The sequence below is a fragment of the Heterocephalus glaber genome, unplaced genomic scaffold, assembly GCF_053883595.1.
Source record: "Heterocephalus glaber isolate CG9 unplaced genomic scaffold, H.glaber_assembly_v1.0 deba00001571, whole genome shotgun sequence".
Classification (NCBI taxonomy): Eukaryota; Metazoa; Chordata; class Mammalia; order Rodentia; family Bathyergidae; genus Heterocephalus; species Heterocephalus glaber.
In genome coordinates, this window is record NW_028258356.1 from 848,017 (window position 1) to 869,918 (window position 21,902).

At 33.1% G+C, this 21,902-nt stretch overlaps 1 protein-coding gene across 7 annotated transcripts in view; it reads left to right on the top strand.

Annotated features, from left to right (window-relative positions):
* The window catches only part of Cpsf6 (cleavage and polyadenylation specific factor 6), a 32,138-nt gene extending 11,592 nt beyond the window's left edge, over nt 1-20,546 (top strand). The window contains exons 4-11 of one of the 7 annotated variants that reach the window (XM_021252359.2): nt 1,632-1,777; nt 2,676-2,849; nt 2,979-3,089; nt 3,504-4,008; nt 4,321-4,436; nt 4,861-5,014; nt 8,711-8,903; nt 8,983-9,171. In XM_021252359.2, the coding sequence (XP_021108018.1) occupies nt 1,632-1,777; nt 2,676-2,849; nt 2,979-3,089; nt 3,504-4,008; nt 4,321-4,436; nt 4,861-5,014; nt 8,711-8,900 (1,396 nt within the window). In that variant the 3' untranslated portion in view covers nt 8,901-8,903; nt 8,983-9,171. Of the gene's footprint in view, nt 1-1,631; nt 1,778-2,675; nt 2,850-2,978; nt 3,090-3,503; nt 4,009-4,320; nt 4,437-4,860; nt 5,015-8,710; nt 8,904-8,982; nt 12,504-15,741 lie in introns of those variants that run through there. The other 6 variants (XM_021252358.2, XM_013069386.3, XM_004875036.3 and 3 more) reach the window with 6 other exon arrangements.
* The last annotated feature ends 1,356 nt before the right edge of the window (nt 20,547-21,902 follow it).

A 21,902-nucleotide genomic window follows, 5' to 3' on the forward strand; every position in this document is an offset into this window, starting at 1 on the left:
AGGTGATGCTCAGTGAATAATTATTAAATGAAGTTTTTTTTTTTTTAAATGAAGTTTTATTTTTGCCCTTTTTTTTTTCCTGCTGTGAATTGAACCTAGGGCCTTGTTTATGTTGAGTGCATGCTTTTACTACTGAGCTATAACCCCAGCCCAAATAAATTGTTTGTAAATATTGTGATTCAAGATAATCCATACAGCAGAATTAGCTGAGTAGAGTAGGAGATCTGCTTAAGGACCGTATTGAACATTAGAGGAAAAAAAGATTTTTCACCTCCTGAGAGGCCCCCTCTAGTAATCTAGAATATTCTGTAATCATACTGATAGTTTAGTTTTTAAGTTATTTTTCTTGAGATACAATTCATATACCATGCAATTCACCCCTTTAAAGTATGCAGTTCAGTGATTTTTAGCGTATTTACAAAGTCAAGCAACCTTTGCCACTATCTAATTTCAGAACATTTCATCACCCCCAGAAGAAACCCTGTTGCCTATGAGCAGTCACCTCCTAATCTGCCCTCCTCCCCTGCAGACAACCACTAATGTACTTTCTGTCTTTGGATTTGCCTATTCTAGATATCCTGCCTGTTCATTTCTTACAAATGAAATCATATGACATGTGGTCTTGTGTGTCTGGCTTCTTTCACTTAGCATAATATTTTCAAAGTTTATCTGTGTTCCAGTAGGTATCAGCCTTTCCATAATGGATGAATACTATCCCATTACATGAATGTAGCACTTTGTTTTTAAATCCATCATCCATTAGATGATGAGCATTTGGAGTCCTACTTTTTGCTATTAAAGAAAATGTCCCTCTGATTCCTCTATTTACCAATTTTGTGTGAACATTTATCTTTGGTTTGGTTGGCTATATACCTAGCCATGGAATTAAATGGGTTATATGGTAACTTTTTTTTAACATTTTAAGGAACTGCTAGTTGTTTCCCAGGCTAGCTATGCCATTTTACATACCCATCATTAATACATGACGGTTCTAGTTTCTCTATATCCTCACTAACACTTTAGTGTTTTTATGATTATTACAGCTATCCTAGTGTGAAAACAAGCCAAATACCTATGAACTGATGAATAAATTTTTAGAAAATGCAATATAGCTACCATAGAATATTGCTCAGTTGTAAAAATAAATGAAGTAGTGATATGTCTAGCATGGATGAAATTTCAAATTATGCTGAGCAAAAGAATCATGTCATAAAAGAGAACATATAGTATAATTCTGCTTACATGAAATTCTAGAATAGGGAAATCCATAGACAAAGTAAATTTGTGGTTTCCTGAGGTAGAGGATGGGAGAAAATGGGAGTGATGGCTGCTGGTTATGGAGTTTATTTCTGAGAGTGATGAAAGTGTTTAAAATTGACTATGGTGATAATTGTAGAGCTCTTGAATATACTAAAACTACTGAAATTGTACCTTTTAAATGAATGAATGTTGTGTATCATTCTATATTATACATTTTCATAGTTAGTAGATATGAGAGTATGAACTTGTGGAGCTTTAAGAAGTATTTTCTGGGCTTTCAAGATAAAAATAAATTTAAACCATTTCTTTTTTAATGATAGTAACTGTTGACCCCTCAACTTTCTACTTCCATCCCTTTAAACACTTCTTAGATTTGCACTTGTTGGTGTTGGATCTGAAGCATCTTCAAAAAAGTTAATGGATCTGTTGCCTAAAAGAGAACTTCATGGCCAGAATCCTGTTGTAACTCCATGCAATAAACAGTTCCTGAGTCAATTTGAAATGCAGTCCAGGAAAAGTAAGCAATCTCCCAGAGGCCTTTTTAAAAGATGGTGCATTTTAACCAATATTGCTTGTATTTGTTAGATGTTATGCTACAGAAGTTACACATCTAATAGTTCATTAGAGAATTTTTTTTTTTTTTTAAAGTCCTTACTATTGATCATTGGTTAATGCTGTGGACCCAGGTCCTGGAACCTGATCCTGTTCCATTTTTCTCCAGATCTCACAGACCCAACACTATGTGATAGTGTGCAGGTTCTTTAATGCTGCCATTATTGTCCTGTCCTTCCCATCTTAGAGAAAGGAAGAAACTGCATTTTAATCCTTAGATTGAAGGAAAGCTATGTGTATATGTGTTACGGGTTGGGAGAGACTGGTAATCAGAAAATATTCTGCTTGGCGCCAAGACTTTTCACCACTTGGTAAAGTGAGTGTAAAAAAGACTTATTACATACTTAAGAATGTTAACATTTAAAGAGATAAGATGGATGATCATGTAATTAACAGAAATTCAAGTTGTTTTTCTTTTGATGTTTTAGCATTTAAGATTTAACTGAAGAGCATATTACAAAATTTAAATGATGTGTACTACTGAAATTAAGATTTCTGTTGAAGAAATTTGGTCTTGGCTGCTGCAGAGTACTGGTATTTTGAAAGTAACCCATTTACTCAGTGGAAATGATTTTTTTTTTGAAAAAACATTTATACTTGGATATTCAAGACTTAAAAGGACTTAATAAATGTGACTATTTTCCTTATCAGTAATTCTCCAGTAGTTTGTACAGGCCCAAGGTTTCTGCAAATTAATATATAGTATAACTGAACTTTGAAATAGAGTTGTTTCTAATAACAGTGGCTACATTTCAGAGAACTGTTTTAATGAGTGCTACTTAAGAGTATTTGGATGTTTGCAGCTACACAATCAGGACAAATGTCTGGGGAAGGTAAAGCTGGTCCTCCAGGAGGCAGTTCACGTGCAGCATTCCCACAAGGTGGTAGAGGACGGGGCCGTTTTCCAGGGGCTGTTCCCGGTGGGGACAGATTTCCTGGGCCAGCAGGACCAGGAGGGCCACCCCCACCTTTTCCAGGTAAAACTTTTCTTAAATTACTAAAAATATAATGTGTCTACCTAATACCTCTTTTCCTTTTCTCTCTTTTTCAAGTAATGCATTATTAATGTGACTTACTCTCCTTGTTATGCTATTTTTGGAATCCAGGAAATTTGATCAAGCATCTTGTTAAAGGAACTCGGCCTTTGTTCCTGGAAACTAGGATTCCATGGCATATGGGGCACAGCATAGAGGATTTACCCATTTTTGGCCTAAAAGGTCTTTATTTTTCTCCAAACTTGCTTGACTTATATATAGAATATTTACATCCGTCTTATTTTCTTACCTCTTAAAAAACCCTTTCAAGACCATTTTTCCTTGTTTCACTTTCTAGCTTGGCATCAGAGTAGAATATAAGGTGGGTGATTTCAATGTAAGAAGTCTGTGTATGCTGAAAGATGGAAAATATCTCTAAACATTGTAATTTTTAAAGTTTTTGTTTCAGTAATTTTTGTTAAGCATAAAGCGAGATATTTAAATTTGTAAGGATATTCTTCACCTTTGTAGTTAGAATAGCATTTACCATATAGTTATGCTTTAAAAATATAATCTTGGCATGTAAAGGTTAAAATATCTATTATTAAAGTTGTTTTTTTTTTCTCTCTCTCCCCACCCTCTCTCTTTATTCTGTAGCTGGACAGACTCCACCACGTCCACCATTAGGTCCCCCAGGCCCACCTGGCCCACCAGGTCCTCCACCTCCTGGTCAGGTTCTGCCACCTCCTCTAGCTGGGCCTCCTAATCGAGGAGATCGCCCTCCACCACCAGTTCTTTTTCCTGGACAGCCTTTTGGGCAGCCTCCATTGGGTCCACTTCCTCCGGGACCTCCACCTCCAGTTCCAGGTTATGGCCCTCCTCCTGGCCCACCACCTCCACAGCAGGGACCGCCGCCACCTCCAGGCCCCTTTCCACCTCGCCCACCTGGTCCGCTTGGGCCACCCCTTACACTTGCTCCTCCTCCACATCTTCCGGGACCACCTCCAGGTGCCCCACCGCCAGCTCCACATGTGAATCCAGCTTTCTTTCCTCCACCAACTAACAGCGGCATGCCTACATCAGATAGTCGAGGTCCACCACCAACAGACCCATATGGCCGCGCTCCACCATATGATAGGGGTGACTATGGCCCCCCTGGGAGGTAAGTTAGTGTGTAGCAATGAAAGTATTTGCTTAGTAAAAGAGAAAAACGATTCTGCGAAATTTATTATAGAAAATATAGCATTTCTGCCCTCTAGAAAGATGGAGTTTCTAAGCTGCTACTTTATTTCAGCTGAAATACATTGTTGTAAGAATTTTGCTTAGACTTGTTCTCTTTGTAGACAAATAGCATACTTTAGTCTGGCAAATAACTATAAAGGACATGTCAAAGACTGCTAATATGAATTGATTTACACTGTCATGAGTAACGTAAAAATCTGTAGAGTAACAATTTAAGATTTTCCTTTCATAGGGAAATGGATACTGCGAGAACACCATTGAGTGAAGCAGAGTTTGAAGAAATCATGAATAGAAATAGGGCAATCTCAAGCAGTGCTATTTCAAGAGCTGTATCTGATGCCAGTGCTGGTTTGTATATTTCTTCAAGTATCAGTATTTCTTACTTACATGTACTGTTTTTATATTCCCAAGTCATTACCTATGACATATTTAAAAAGCATTGAGAACTTATGTCACAATGTAATGAAAAGAGCCTCAATTTTAAGTTACTAGGTTTAGATTTGATGCTAACTTTCACATTTAATGGTTCAGAGGCCTAACACAGCTCATTTATTTTTGTATTTGAAAAATGATAATTATAATAACAACAAACTGTAATTTCATTAATTTGAAAGCCTTTTGCAAATTTTAAAGCGCTTAAAAAAAGCATTAATCTTCTGTAGTCACTTTAAAACATACTGTATTGTGAAATGCTTTATCATTTTTGTCCCCAAGTGGTTTGATGGCATTTCAAAAACAAAATTTGACATTTAACTCTTGTTCTACCCTACAGGTGATTATGGGAGTGCTATTGAGACATTGGTAACTGCAATTTCTTTAATTAAACAATCCAAAGTATCTGCTGATGACCGTTGCAAAGTTCTTATTAGCTCTTTGCAAGATTGCCTTCATGGAATTGAATCCAAGTCATATGGTTCTGGATCGAGGTAAAACTTTCCTGTCTCATGACTTTTTGTTTGGTTTTTGTTTTTTGTTTTTGGTACCAGAGATCGAACTCGGGTCCTTGCACTTGCACAGCAAGCGGTGGAACCACTGAGCTAAATCCCTGGCCCATGTCTCATGACTTTTTAAAACTTTAGTTAATAAAAGGAGAAAATACTGTTGGGGATTTTAAAATAAGACTTTGATTTTATTTAATGTCTACTCAGCAGAGTAAATTTTTAATGCTGAGTCAAATGTCAGGAAATTTGCTTAAAAATCCTTCAATGACTTCTACTTAGAATCAAATTGTAAACATTGAGGCACTGTGTGGCTTCTATTTTACTCTTTAGAGTAAGGCTTATCTTTTTAGACTGATCTTGTACCTCCCCCCATATACAAATTGGTCTCCCTTTTTTTCTTTTGCACACATCTTTAACATTTGACCACTTCACTGATTTAGTACTTGGCATTCCTTCGGTTGGGAACTCTTCTCCCTGTCTGTTCACATACTTGGCTTTATATCCATTATGGCTTAAATCTCATTTTTCAGATCTTCTTCAAGTTAGTCTGTCATTATATTTATTTCTTTCATATATTTCATGTATTATAATTAGAACATATTTGAGTGATAAGAATCCCCTTAGCTATCCTGTTCACTATAGAACCACATTTATGTCTAAACATTGCCTGATACAGAATAAATATTTCTCAAATGAGGGAGTTGTGAGTGAGTAGATGATTTATTTCTCAATAGTTTTTTTAAATTAGGTAGATCTTTTTAGCATTACTACTAATCTTGAAATTTTGTATATTCTTGATATTTAATCTTCACATGCTATTCTTAAATCTGTATTAAGTTTACTTTATCTGGAAATAGAGTCATCTTCATGAAGGGAAAGAAATTTGCCTTGGGCATGGCCTTCAACTTTATTTTTACCATTTTGACCCACTATAAGGATCATTATATCTGAACAAATTTGTTATAGCTAAAGATATTAGCATATATTGTCTTTGTTTTAATATTTTAAGTCCAGAGTCCGAAATTCTACCTTGATTGAAGAACTCAACACCTAATAATGTTTGTCTAGCTGTCTAGTTCAGAAATACATAAACTATAGACATTTGCTATTTCCTTATTGTGAGCTTAGAATTTCTAATGCTTTTCAGGCTTAAACATTTCTACTTATAAAATACAGTGGGAATGCAATACCAGTCCTCTCCACTGGTCACAATTATTAGGCATTTCTGCCCAACCTTCTTCACACCTTCACACAGTTTCTTAGTGGAGCATAGATAAGTCATATTTTGGTTAGCTAGGAATGCAAAACAGGTATTTATATTCAATGGCCCCTTGATATCTGAAGGGATTGATTCCCAGATCCCTGAGAATACCATAATCTGCCGATGCTCAAGTCTCTTATATAAAATATTTGCATATAATCTATATACATCCTCCCACATACTTTATTTTTCCTCCCTCCTGCCATTTTACTCCTGTGTACTTTAAATCATCTCTTCATTTAAAATACCTGATGTAAATGCTATATTAATAGTCATTATACTATATTGTAGGGAATAAAAAATTCACATTTCCCATACAGTTACAATTCTTGTTTTTGCTTTTTGTCAAATATTTTTAATCTGTGAATACAGAGCCCACAGATACGGAGAGCCATCTGTATACATTTGGGTAACTTACGTTAATAGGTAGTAGTATTTATCCATTTAAGCTCCATTGTATATTGGGTGATTTTTGTGAATTTTATGCTTTAAAAAAACTACTCTAGATCTTATTTTGAGACACAAGTGATTTGACATTTTCTCTACTTTTCTGTGTTTATTCAGTAACTATTATGTGTGTTTTAAGATACTAATTTAAGTAGATGATATGATGTATTTATGTGTTTTCTCCATTTTTTTGGCAAATGTTTTTTAAAGTAAAATTTTTGGTTCATGCTTGCTTGATGATTTGGTTGTCATCAGCATTGGCAGGACAGGATAATCAGTCTCAACTGTGTCAGAGAATTTTTGCTGCCTTAGATTTTTTTAAATGTTTTATTTTATTGTAATACGTAATTAATGTTTCTCATGGGGAGTTGGTACGTGTACATAAAACACCAAAATAATTCCACTGCTGGGGATCTTCCCCAAAGAATTAAAAGAATCATACCACAGTGATATATGTGGGCCCATGTTCATAGCAGCACAGTTTGTAATAGCTAAAACTTGGAAACAGCCCAAATGCCCATAAACTGGAGACTGGATAAAGAAGATGTGGTTTTTTTATAAAATGGAGTACTACTCAGCCATAAAAAGTGAGAAATTAGAGACATTTATAGCTAAGTGGATGCACATTGAGGTGATACTCTTAAGTGAAATAAATAGGACACACATGTATAAATACCGAATAGTTTCTCTGGTGTGAGAAACTGAAAGTGTAAATAAGGACTAAATGTATAATAGGTAATGTGAAATAGGAAGAAAAGGGGCAAAGGGGAAGGAAGTGGGAGGGCTAGGGGAAAGGATAGAAGGGAATGGGATTAATATGAGAAAATGGAAAAACAGGAACAAAATCTTTGTAAATAGGGAGGACTGGAGGGGTTGAAGGGAGGGCTGGGCAAGGGTGAAAAATAAGAACCAAGAGAGATTATATAAAGGTGCAAATTTCCAATGATGAATGTCATTATATTGTATACCTAAAATGTACCAATGATTAGAATGAATAATCGATAATGTAAAATAGGAAGAAAAGGTCCAAAGGGATAGGGGTAGTGGGAGGGGCAGGGGAAAGGAAAGAAGGGAAAGGAAAAATGCTGAGAAATGGAAAAAATGGAAATAAAGTCTTGGTAAATAGGGAAGGGTGGAGGGGGTGAAGGGAGGTGTAGGAATGGGGAAAAAATAAGAACCAAGATGCATTATATAAAGGTACAATTCCCAATGAGAAATGTAATTGTGTTGTATACCTACAATGTACCAGTAAAAGAATTTAATACAAAAAAAAAAACAAAACACCAAAATGTAGTGTCCCCTCTTACAAGGATATGTTCTAAGATCCCAGTGGATTCCTGAAACCCCAGGTAATACTAAACTGTAAATCAGTGTCATTTTCATCTTAAGTAAGCACTTATACACTGGCTATGACTCTTTGTGTTTTGAGGTATGACCACAAAAGTAGCACAGATTTCTTTTTCCTTCATAATTTCACAGCTTCCTACTGTAGATCTTAGCAACTTCAGTGATGATTCTTTTCTTTCCTTACGAAGTCAAGAACTTTTTTAACCTTTTCACTGAGGAACCATATCAAAATTGCAAACAGTACTACTCTTATACTTTGGGACCACTGTTAAGTTAAAATAAAGGTTACTTGGACATGAGCACTGCAAAACACAACAGATTGTCTGATAACTGAGATAGCTACTAAAGGACTAATGGACAGATAGCGTATACAATGTGGATGTGCTGCACCAAGGGATGATTCACATCCCAGGCAGGATGGAGCGAGGACTATGTGAGATTTCATCACTTTATTCAGAATGATGTTCAATTTAAAAGTTATGTTTTAGTTTTGGAATTGCTCATTTAATGTTTCAGACCATACTTAACTGTGAATAAGTGAGACCACAAATGAGGGAGGGCAACTGTAGTGAATATCTTTTTAACTATCCAATTATGGAGAGCATTAATCCAGTAATTTCTTTTAGAAGACGTGAACGATCAAGAGAGAGGGACCATAGTAGATCACGAGAAAAGAGTCGGCGACATAAATCCCGTAGTAGAGATCGCCATGATGATTATTATAGAGAGAGAAGCAGAGAGAGAGAGAGACACCGTGACCGAGACCGAGACCGTGACCGAGAGCGTGACCGAGAGCGAGAGTATCGTCATCGTTAGAAGGTGGGTATTCCTGTTCCTGTTACATTTAACGTGAGTATTATTAACAGTGATTATAACTCCAGGGCTGTTGTTTATACAGTATATACCTACATTTTAAATGGTCCAAGTACTTGTTCTGAATTTAATCGTCTGGAAACATCTGAGACAAATAACAGGTAAGTGATCACAGGTAAAAATTTTGACCTTTTATCCTTCAATATTGTATTGCTGAGTTATCGGTGTTAGGTTTCAGATTGTTAATGGTCTTAAAGCAAAAAAAATAATCAAGAGGACTCATTATGCACTTCTAAAATCTACAAATTGGGGTTTTTGTAATCACATACATAGTTGACATGTGATTTAAAGTACTTACAGGGAGTTACTGCCGATACAAATAATGTGCTTGGATTTTTAAAAATATGGTTTTTTATTGCCCTCAGCTAATCTAATTTGTCCCTAAAACTTCTAAAGACAAACACTGTAATAGTTTATAAATACAATAGAAAATTTTCTCAACTTTGAAAGAAGTTTTTTCTTTAAAAAAAATTATTTTAAGAGAAGGGACTGTTTTCCTGGCATCTAGTTTTTGATTTTAAAAGAAGTATTAGCCTTTAATTTCCAAAGGAAATGTAAGTTACTAAATTAAAATGGGTTCAGGTTACATATTTCACATTTTTAAACTGTATCAAGCCATACATCCCCCATTAGAATAACCTTGAAATAATTTTCTTTGATGTTTCATTCATAAACCATAATCATTGTCTTCTTTCTGTACTTTACAACTATTTCTTGTGTACATTTTTCATAAAGTGGGGAGAGTTGTCTGTTTATACTTCATTTTCACATGTAATTTTATTTTTATATTTGTGAACAGCATATTCATGTGAAGTGGGGAACTGAATTTTGTGCGTGTGACACAGAGGTTACTCTGTAAGCAAAAGTATTATTTCTTATGTTGGCATATCCAAATTGAATTAGGCTTAAAACAGACCCCTTGTAGGTAAATACTCTGTGTGATTTTTAGTAATCATGGGAGACTTAGTGAAAATTCAGTCATGGTAATTGTTAGTATTTAAATTGTGATGGGCAAAATCAAAGGCTTTATCAAGTGTATGTAACTGACAGAATAACAGTTTCTTTTAACTGTAACAGATAAATATTAGCAAATGAGATCCATTTTGAAAAATACTTGTAGAAAATAAGCATGTAAATCTTTTATGAAACAAATAGCTGTTACACTATTTACAATTTTAAAGACTTTTTGAACTGAGAAAGCCCATTCTAATACTTTTCCTTGTATTTTGAGTATATAGCTTGAATATGTATCAAGATTTTTATGCAGTTCACCATGTATTGTATGAAAAATTTAGTATGTCTCAAAACATTTCAATATGAGACAAAGCATTTTCTTCTTTTAAAACTAATCTTACTGAAATTGGTGATTGCTTTTGGATGTAAAAATTGAGTGTTGTATCATGTAAATCTAAGCACTAAATTTTACTGATGTAGCTTTTTTAAAGATGTAGCTTTTTAACCCTGAATTGAATACATCTTATCCCATCTTTTGAAAAAATTCTTAATGTTCAGCAGTTGCTTACGGTGGATTGAGGCCAAGTTATTACTTGAAATGCTTACCTCTGTAGCCATTCTATTTATAGGAAGGTTACAGGATCTGTAAGTTATTTTTCTAGACTTTTATAAGTTGTCAAGCTTTAGTTACTAAAGAGATGATTCTGAAATTTGAATAGTTTTAGTCATCTCCAAAATTGATGTACCATGTACCCATCAAGGGACCTCCAAATCAGTTTATACTGGAGATTAACTAATGACTTTTCTTACTGGTTTTAGTAAAACTAGCATAGTCAACCAAGTAAATTCCTTCTGAAAAGTCCATTGTTAATTTTAAATAGCTCTAATATACATTCCAGTATAAGTGAACCTAATATATCATGACTTGAGTTTCATTACATTCAGGCATTAACTATGAATTCTTCATGTGAAAACTATTGTTGACATTTTTCTTAGTCACTGATGTATCATACCCAAATTCCCATGTTTTGTTTGTACATTAATCAGAATTGAGTTGTGATATTGTTATATGCCTTCATCCAAGCAAAATTTTACATAAGTCTTTCCAATACAAAAAAAAATTGTTATCTTGGATTATTGTATCTTTGCTATATCAAACAGTATTTATTATGGAAGTAGACATGAATATAGGAGTGGGGATTGGAATTAAATATATTGAAGTGAAAATCTTTTTTTAAACAAAAAACTATTTGCAAATTTTGTTACCATCATAATAAGGTCTGTTGTTGACCTCTTTAGAAGTTTTTAAATATGAGTCCTTTTGAGCTTTCATGTAAATCTTAAATGGAATAAGTGACTTGAAAGGTAAAGTGAATGTCAGTAGTAAGTTTGTACATAAATAAATGATAATGTGATCTATTATTAAAATGGTGATGAATGACTAAACGGACAAACTTAATTTAACTGGAAATTTAATGATGTTGACAAACTGTTAAATGTCTGTCCCATCTTAATTTTTTTTTGTGTTTGAACTGTTGGATAATGTTAATTACATTCTCATTTAAAAATGTATTAGTTTTCCCCAAAACATTCAATATCTAAGTTCAAATAGATTATATTTTAATGAGAAAATACCAGTATTGTAAATTTCCTTATGTAAATACATTGTGCTTCATATTCTGTATTTTTTGCCCCTATTCTGAGACCACTCTGAGCAAAATAAGTGATTTTAATTTGTACACATCTTACAGAAATAATTTTACCTTCATAGTTGAGTTATTTTAAGGTTGTGTTCCTCTTACTACCTGTCAGAACAGTCCTACTCAGCAAATTTCTGTGAACAGTTTGTTCTTTAATGCTGAAGAGTAATGAAAACAAAATATTTAAAAAATACTCCTTACACTCAGGCTTTCTGTTTTCCCATTTTATGAGGTTTTACATATTCTCAAATCATTACACATTTATCAATAAAAGTTTTGTGTATGAGGGATCTGGATTAAGTAACCGTATTTCCTTGACTGATTACTTCTACAAATATGCTGTTAGATTTTATTACTGCACAGGATGTTTTATATTGCTTCCTGAGCTTATTATAGTTTTGTGTTAATTTGGGCAAAAACCAAAAATGCTGCAAGAGTAAAAAGTTCATTACTAATATGTTAAAAGATATTACATGTCCTTAGGAATTAGTGTTTTATTGAGACTTTCATGAAAATTAAATTGTCTTGATTTCCTTGTGAAAGATGACTGTTATAAGATTTAAAAATTATTTTTGCAACTCTTAGATCATCTGATCATCTACCTCATATTTCCCAGTTACCTGTTTCCTTGTGTTTACCCATATATCCTAACTATTCTGTTAGAGCTCTTAATTACTTTAGTTCTAATTTCTTTGCTTTCAGTATTATTTGCAAAACCTGTCTGGCTATACAGCTGTCTGCTTGCAGTGACAAAAAGAGGGTAGGAAGTGATCACATGAATGGATGATGTGTTTTGCTCACTGTGGTTGAAGAATATTAATTTTGTTTATAAATGATTAATGCTTTGTTCCTGCTGCGCAAGCGGAAGGACCCGAGTTCGATCCCCGGTACCAAAAATAAAAAAAATAAAATGCTTTGTTTAAAAAATTCAGTGCTAATATGAGTCACCTTGCTCTCTCACCTTCATCTCAGTGTGAAATTTACTTCCCTTGTTTCAGTTTGTAAATTAGATTGTTTTGAATAATGTTTTGAATGAATATTTAGTTAGTATTGTTTAAAGAAAACCTAATAAAGAGTAAGGGTACCATTTATGCCATCCAAATTTATGAATGTGCCCTCTGTGGTAGGATGTTTTTTTTAACTGTCACAGTGGATTCTGAATACCAAATAGCTTATTTTGAAATGTCCATTTTGTAAATTTTTTAGAGGCAAAGCTGATTTTTTTCTTTGTGATGGAATTTATTTCTATTAGTGGATTGCCTAGAGCAACAAGTATGTATATGTTTTATATTGAGAGATAAAATGCTTTTTTGAAATGAGGTAAGTACTATGTCCACAGGTAGAAAGATGAAAATATGAAGTATTTTGATAGCAGGGAACATTTTGTAAACATCTACAGTAAACAGAATTGCCTTTGTGTAATATGTTGTAAGAAGACATTTTTATCTTAAAGATTTAATATGTATTTAGACTTGTTTTTCTTGCCCACTTCATCTCCATTCCTTTCATCAAGAGGAAATTTTCAGATAGAGAATAGTAAATTTTGTTTCATAGAAGTAAAAATACAACTTTACAATTAACATAAAAATCCTTCTAATTCATTATATTAATATGAAAACCTATTAAAATGCTCTGTCAAATATACATTTGTTTTACTTCAAAGATGACTAAATACTAATGCTAACAAATATGCTTAGGTAAATTTCTAACAAACACTCAAGATTTTGGGTGGCTTATTCTTACATTAACTGCCTCAAAATGCAGGCAAAATGTTTTGACATTTTACTTGATGCTCAGCTTAGTTTATAGAGTTTAGGAGCTATAGATTCCATTTGTCATCTTAGTTGTTTAAACAGCTGTTTACATAGGTTCTTTTTATAACTGATAGCTAAAGCAAGTAATTGTGTGGCTTTGACATAGATTTGACCAAATGATATTCTGAGGACATGATCGTTGAATGTATTTGTTACTTTTCTTTTTGCTATCTTTGTTTTTGTAGATGTCTATTTAGATAGACATTTGAGACTGTTACATGGAATTGGATTATTGGAAATGGGTTGTATTGCCTTTAAATTTGCTTCCTTTTGAGACTGTAAAATTTGTATATCCAACTGGATAAATAAATGTAAAATGTTTAGAAATAAAAACCTACTATCCCTCAAATTTTATATCTGTATCATGAAAATTAGGATTAATAGTAAAGATCTATCCATGAAGTATAATGAAGCAAGAAATCAGATGTATATTGTAACTTCATAAATAGGACTCTATAAAAACTAGTAAAGTTCTCTGTTGGAATGATAAGATACAGTTGCAGTATATAGCATAAGTTTTTTGGAAGGATTGAATATTTTTGTGTTGCTTACTGATTTTAAATAATTTCCTCTTAGTGATCCACTCTCTTCATCCTTTTCAGCACAACTAAAAACTTAAAGAGATAGCATGTTTTTAGAGTAAGGTTTCTTGATTTCCCAGTTTTAAAATGAGAGCATATTTTTTGTCTAATTTTTACCAGCTTTTTAAAGTGCATTGCTGGGCTGGAGGGTGTAGCTTAGTGATATGCCTCATGGCTTAGCATGCACGTAGCCCTGGGTTCAGTCATCCCAGCTAGCTGGCTAGCTAGCTAAAACGTAGACAGGTAAATAAGCGTCACAAGTGATAACACAGTTGAAAGCTGACATTTTACTTTTTTCTATTAAATAATTCTACTAAATAAGCTTTATCACCATAACATGAAGGTGAAATAGAAGGTAACATTAGAAATGGCTTAAGTATCTCTTTGAAAAATATGTATAGAAACTATTTAGAAGAGGAAGATCATGTTTTTAACATTTGGTTTTTTTCCTTATGTAGTTGTAAGGTCTTAAGTTTTTATTGCTAGGCAGTGTGAATGGATCTGTGTACTGGTGCTCTTAATATGTTTTCAACATAGGAGAAAAGAACATAAAGGGAAAATGTATTGTGCTTGCTTTGGCAGCACATATACTAAAGAAAGAGATAATTTATAATTGTGATAGAAATTACTCTTAATAGCAGAACAGCCAGGTGTGGTAGTGCACACCTGTAATCCCAGCACTTCAGAGGCTGAGGCAGAATTGCTACAAGTTTGAGGCAAGCCTGGGCTACGTAGGGAGTTCAAGCCCAGCCTGAACTACATAGTGAGACCCTGTCTCAAAAAAAAAAGTGTTTTTATTTTTGTGGCAAAGTGTCACTAAACATTGTGCCCTTTAGACTCTTAAATCACTTTTACAATGCCCTCTTGGAATTTATATTTTAAATAGTTGGTATTTCATTGGTCACTTATATGCAAATTAATTGAATATTTCTTTTGTGAACCTCTTCCTGAAGTTTGCATATATATGTATTCTTGAGATTTAAGTTAATCAACTTTGTTTCCTTTTTTTCCTTTATGTGAGTTTTCAGTGAAATCATTGTAGATTTCCAGTTAGCTTGTTTTTGATTAGTTTATATGCTACATTAGATATTTCAATATAGGTGGAATAGAATGAAAGCAAATGTCTCAAATTGTATTATGTCTAAAGATTTGTATGTGGATGTCATATTTATTTAAATGTCCATACTGAGCTTTCTATTTACACATTTTGTAACACGGAACACTATTTGATTTATAACAATTGCAGAGGTTCCTGTATATGTCAAATAAACACAGTCAATTTGTAAAATTTATTGCATTTTATATTCAGCTCAGCACTTAATTGTTAAATGAGTTCATATAGAATTAATATGTGGGTAAATGAAAAATATCTACATTAAAACCATCCAAGCACTTTTCCATTTATTTTTGTAGTATGCTTATTTTTAGAAAATGGTTTATGACTATTTGCATCATCACAGAAACAGTAGCTGCTATATTTTCATTTGTTTCAGTCATTAAATTTGAAAGACAATATTTAAGAAGAGTGGAATCAGAATGTCTCATTTTGAATCATCTGATGAATTGGGAGCATTTCTCCACCACATAGGCAGCTACTGTTTCAGTTAATTCTTATGTTGTGTTAGAATACATAACAGAGTAGATGCACGACTTGTGTATGTATAGTTAAGCCAGCTTTTTTCTGTGAATTATGGGGAATAGCAAAATCTACATCACAAATTTTGACACATTACAGCTGAAGGAAGAGGAACACCTTCCAAGATAAAACAGTCTTCATGGGGGAAAAATGACGCTTATCCAGCAGTTTGCTTCTTGTGATTGAACTGAACCTATAAGGATTCATGGATAAACTGAACAGGAATAGATCTGAATAAAGCAAATCTGCATAAATGGTAACCAGTAGCTCTACTTTTATTTTTTATGTTGCTTAACTGTTTTATTTGGAGGAAACCTGTGTGATTTAAAAAGTTAATAGCTTTTGCAACTTTATTACTGGTTATATACATTTGGCCATTATAATGTGCAAGCAATTGGAAAAACAAAGTCAAGTAAATGCTTGTTTTTATAGTAGTTCTTGTTAAAAATGTTCATATGATAATGTCTGTAAACAGCACCACTTTGATTACAATAGATGTAGTGTTGTAATAAACTGTTTAATGGGGCTGATGTGTAAAGCTGTTCAAGTTATTTGATGTTTACACCTCAGGGAAAGTCTTGTGTTCAGCAATATCTAAAGATAATGTTACTATGACAACATTTTTACTGTCCTTTACAAAAAGCATTGCAATAGCGTTTTTGGATATGCATCAATCTATTCATGGGTTCAGTGAATTAAACATAACTGATTAATGTCTCTTGCCCTTGATTTTGATATTAGAATAGGTGATTACATGGATATTTAATATTTCTATATTCTGCTTTTCTAGCTGTTTTTACCTAGTTAGCTTGTGACTTTGCTGAATGGTATATAAACTTGTAAAAACAAAACTTGACAGACATAGCAATCCAGTCAATGTTTTAGGGGTCAAAAAAATTTGAGGTTTTAACATTTAGTAAAAACTCATACGTATTTGCCACGATAGTACAGCTTAATTATAACACAGATAAACTGAAATACTTAATTGTGAACAGCTAGCATTGAAAGACAGATTTGGGTAATTCTAACTGATGCTGCAGTATTTGGTGTTTCTTATTGATGGTGCTTATGGTTTAATTTTGAAACCATAAGTAGTGTAAATACAGCCATGCAGCAGATTTATGTGAGGAGAGAGCCTTAGTTTTATTTTCCCGTTGGTATAGATTTCTGAAGGATGTGATCTTCATTAACTTTGGGTTGTGTTCTCCATTGTGAGTAATGGAAGATTATAGGTATCTTCGCAGTTCAAGGAATTCTATGTATATTCATGCAACCTGTTAATTCATGTTAGAATTAATCAAAGATTCTTTTTGAACCTACCTTCTATAGAGGCCTATATTAAAAGCATCTGGCTAGCATGTGTTCTACTTGCAAAATTAGCAGAGGCAGAATGTCAACTTGATTAAATATTTTTATAGGAAGGTAATTGTGAATCACTACTTAAGGAACTTGAGTTAAAGTCCTTAATTTGTTTTTAATATATTTTTAAGATCTGATTATTTTTTGAGATCTGATAGCGTACACATTAGTTTTCAAAGTATAACCAAATTTTGGGACAATACTCAAAAGTATTTAGGTACCTTAGGTAATACACAATGTCAGCTGTAGAAGCCCTCTAAAGATGTGCACTGCTGATCATTTTCATTTTGCCTACTGTCCAACTGCTCATAAATTAGCTGTTTCAAATTATCCATATTACCACCAGCTTTATTTTAAAACATTTTGTGAGTGGAATACTTGTGCATAGGATCATTGGTATTTACTGCAACTGTTTGCTCTCAGAAATGGTTTTTTTAAAGTGTTTTATCTTGTTGAAAATGCAGATGCCTTTTTAATATTATTTGAGAGTTGTATCAAAATCTTCTTGTTTTGTGTATAAGTGTTGTAAGTTTTGTCATTTTTTAAGCTTTTGTATATTTTAATCACAATGCCCTAATATGAAGACGTTTGGACATATATATAACAAGGGAAATTAGTTAATAGTAAGATTTAAAGGTAAGTAAAATGTCCATGAGAATAAAAATTTCTCTGAACAATTTTTAAATGTGATCACAAAACTATACTTGAAATGAAACTGGAAATTTTGTACTGATTTAATCCTACATTTACCTTTTCATTTTTTATCAGTGGAAGCCTTTAATTGTTCCTTCTATATCACTCTTCTCCATGTTAGGCTGTTTTTATTATATGACTTTTGTTGTAGACAGTCTGAGTGTACTAGAATTGTTTGCTGCTAGTCCATTATTTTAAGTGTTGTCAGGAAGAAATTACTTTTTGATTTGACCAAGTAATTTTGCAAAGTACTTCTCTACCTGATAGCACATGAATGTATAGCAGTAAAGGTAAAAATTGCAAATCATATTTTATTTGTTATACTCTGTCATCATTTATGAGCTGATGTTATTTGAAAAAAATTTTTTTAATGTGTAGAAATAATCCAAAGAGATAAGTCTTTGCAAAGACACCAAAAAAGAAGAGTGTGTGTGTCTTAGAGACCTTTTTATTTTTTATTCATTTATAATAACTGTAATGGCTATGAAAAAAATGAGTTGAATTTTAAACCATAGCATTTATTAGTGCTGTGCAGTCACATTCCTTTCAGCTAGCAGTGAAATTATGGATGAGTGAGTGGTACAGCAGCTCAATGGTATTGCTTCTGAAGCAACACTGAATTGAATGTGTTACTTTAGATTAAAGGAAGTATGTTACAGAAAGGATATTCCATTGTAAATTTTCAAGTGTTTATTTTCATGAGCAAGATTTGAAATAACTCGCTGTGACTATTGTTCATAGGTTAGCCCACTTAATGGCCCCTTACCTAGAATGTTCTTAAGCAGTTAACTATAATTTGGAGTTCACAAGTAATGTGTAGCTTAAGGTGTTAATTTTATTTGCTTCTCCTGTGGAGAATGTTGTTTTAATTTCTACTAGTTAAGGTCAGTTCTAAAAATAAAATTGGAGGTTTAATGAATGTTGTATAATATTTTATAGTGAAAAGGGGAAATTATTGAAAGGGTAAAGACTTTTTCTTTCCCTTATGTATTTAAATGTGCCAATAACCTAAATACATACTGTTTTATATAATGAGATGCTACTACAAGACTTTTCTGTTGGACTGCTCTTGGCATTTTGGTTTTCATACCTGGTTGGTCATTGCATTTTCTGTATTTTATAAGGTGGTTCCAATTTTATGTTGTAAGCTTCAGCTTAAATTATTTTAAGAGGAAGATTTTGTCCTGATTCTTTAATGCAGTGTTGAGATTCTCACTGTTTTACAAATAACTGCTTTTTAAATTTTACTCCCTTACATTCATTTGCATCCCATAGCCTTCTGTAAATGTTTCTTCCAGTTGTATGTACTTAAATGCACGCTTATCCATTGTACATATTAGACATTTTTTGTGCTAAAATATATTAAGTGGGATTTTTGTAGCAAAGCATTCTATTTTTCTGTTTTTACAGTGTGTGTGTGTTTGTTTTTTAAACATTAACCTTCAGTTTAAACACTGGTGTATTTATTTTCTTTAGTAACTTGACTCTTAGAAGCCTTAGACTTTTAAAATATTCAGCCAAAAATTATAAATTTATTAAGATGTGGCCTTATATTGACATTCCTTGTGTTCATAATGTGAGAATTTTTTAATTTAGAGAAACCAAGATTTAGGATTAAAGGTTCATTTTAAATTGAAAGAGAAAATGTATTAAAATGTCTAGGCTTCTGAGAGGAAGTTCTTGTACTCTTCTTTCTTGGCATTAGAAAGAAGCAATATGAATTTTTATGAATATTCAAAATATTCAGACAGTTGTATCCTGTTCAGATTGATTTAGGTTTGTTTTAACCAATGTCTCTTTAAAATTTCAGGTTGTTGGCATTCACTGAGTACACAGCTGCTTTGGTTTTTGTATAGGATATATAAACACTTGCTTATGAACAGATTTCAATGTTTTAAAGACTTCCTGCTACATTAATATTGCAGTGGAGGCTTTTAAAATATTAGATTGAATTTAATTGAAGTCACACAAATCTTGAAATGGTATCTTTGGATAGTAAACACTTAAGGAGTTTTTCATGTGGGAGTAGCCTAAAACTCCACCATGGGTGTAAATGTTTTACATTAATTTCGTAATTGGACAGACCCTACATTTAGTTAAACATTTCACTTTGAAGGTATGGTCTTTGTTGCACTGTTACTGAGTAACACTTCTCAGCATTCTGTAAGTTAATTTAAAAATACAATGGTAAATTCATGTTTTGTTTTGTTTGTTTTTACTTTAAAAATTGTGGTACTCAGGTGGTATTTAGTAGAAAGTGATCCTTTGGGGGAAATCATGTATTCTAAGGAATGCATCTATAAAATTGATAACTTTAGCCTTAAAAAAAAGGTCGGTTATTCCTTCTTTCCTCTGCATCCCATGGTAAATTAGCAAGATAGTTTACAGCCCACTGCAGCCTTACAATGTTGTTTTACAGTTTTTAATGATAGCCCTAAATAACAACAAAAATTGTATCATATTACCAGTATCCACCAATTATTGAATCACGGTTTGTAAATAATTTATCTAATATTAGAAGGCCAAAGAAAGTCTTAAAATTTTAGCTATTTACTCTGGTGACTTCATAATAAGATTTCTGTGCAAAAGGTAAGGTGATTATTTGATCAAATAGACATCTTTTTGGTTTCTATTGAGAACTGGACTTCCATATTAGTTTCTATTAAAAATTTTATTCCCATTTATTAAAATGTAATTACAGTTTTGTGTTTAATGTTTACTCTGTCTTTTCTTTCTTTAGCATTTAGGTGACTGTTGAGCAGTTTGCTGTATGGCCATTGTTGGCCTAAACTGCACTGATAACAAGCATGGTCTTGATCTTGTACTGAAAATAAAACAAAGTTTTCATAATACTGTGCAGTGTGTGCTTTTTGATTTATAATTTGTTGGCTCTTGTGTATGGTTTTAAATATCTGTTTATAAAACGTGGCCTAACACAATCAAGACTGTTGTGCTTTATCTTTAAGCTAGCCTCTCAGTGGTTGTTTCCTCCTGTACTGGATCTTGATGCTCTTTAAGCAGATCTGGCTGTAATTAAGATTAAGGGACATGAAGGTTTCTAGGCTTAATCTTAAATCCAAAATTCATAAAACATTTGTTCAGTGTAGAGAATATTAACCTCACTAGACTTTTAATCAAGTAAAAATATTTCTAGATCACAGAAAAAAAAATTCTTTTTTTACCAGTTAGCTTGGGTATTTTAAGAACATAACACACTTTTTTTTCTTCTTTAAATATTTAAATCAAGTATTATATCAGCCCTCATTCCTTACCTGCAAGAACGATGTGGAATCATTGAAGTGTATAAAGTGTCACAAGATTGGTATTTCAGAAAGCTGCTTTGGCAGCAGTACAATTAGGAAAAGAGAGTGGTGAAGTAGGCCAATGAAACTTTTACAAGAGTCTTCCTTCAACTACTAGATGGTGGAATAGGAGTAGAGGAGAAAGCAGTTGATAGACCTAGGAGGCAAAAATCAACAGGATGTAGTGAAAGTTTGGATGTAAGAAGATAAGAGGATAGTTTAGAGCGTGAGTAGTTGTTACTGACTAAGATGAGGAACGTGAGGGAAAGATTAGGGGACAGTGTGAATGAAACCTTTGAGATTGGAAAAATAGTTACATAGCCATGTGATTCTGGAGTGAAGAAGGCAGCTGTGGGTTAAAGCCTTAACTTTGTAGCTGAAGTAAAATATTTGAGTAGAAATCTGTGGAAAGAAATGGTTGGAACCATGTGAAAGGAAAGTCCAGGACAGCTTCCTGTATTTGGTTGGAAACAAGCTGAATGATACTGAGATCACTAAAGTATTTATCCTTCCCCCGGCCAACAGAGGAAGGGGTGTTTCTTTTTCTACCCATACCTACTTCATACTACTGTATGTGGAAGGTTGTGGGCTTGTAGGTAGATGGTGGAAATTTAAGGTGTTCATATTTAATGACGTCTGTGTTTTTGAAATAGAAATATAAGAATGTGGTGTAGGTGTAGCTTAAGTTGGGAAAATAATGGTGTCAAGGTATAAGAATTGTGGGAATTTTGTGAGTGCATCTAAGGTTGGGTTCCAGTTTTATGGTGGCAGCCCACTTAGTGTAATGCATTGTCTCAAGAATGGTGATCAAACAAAGACCAGGATGGGGAAGGCAGTAACTGGCTTCCTCACTTTTCAGTTTATTGGTTGTCAATCCAGCTTCAAAATACAGCTGATAAATGCAAT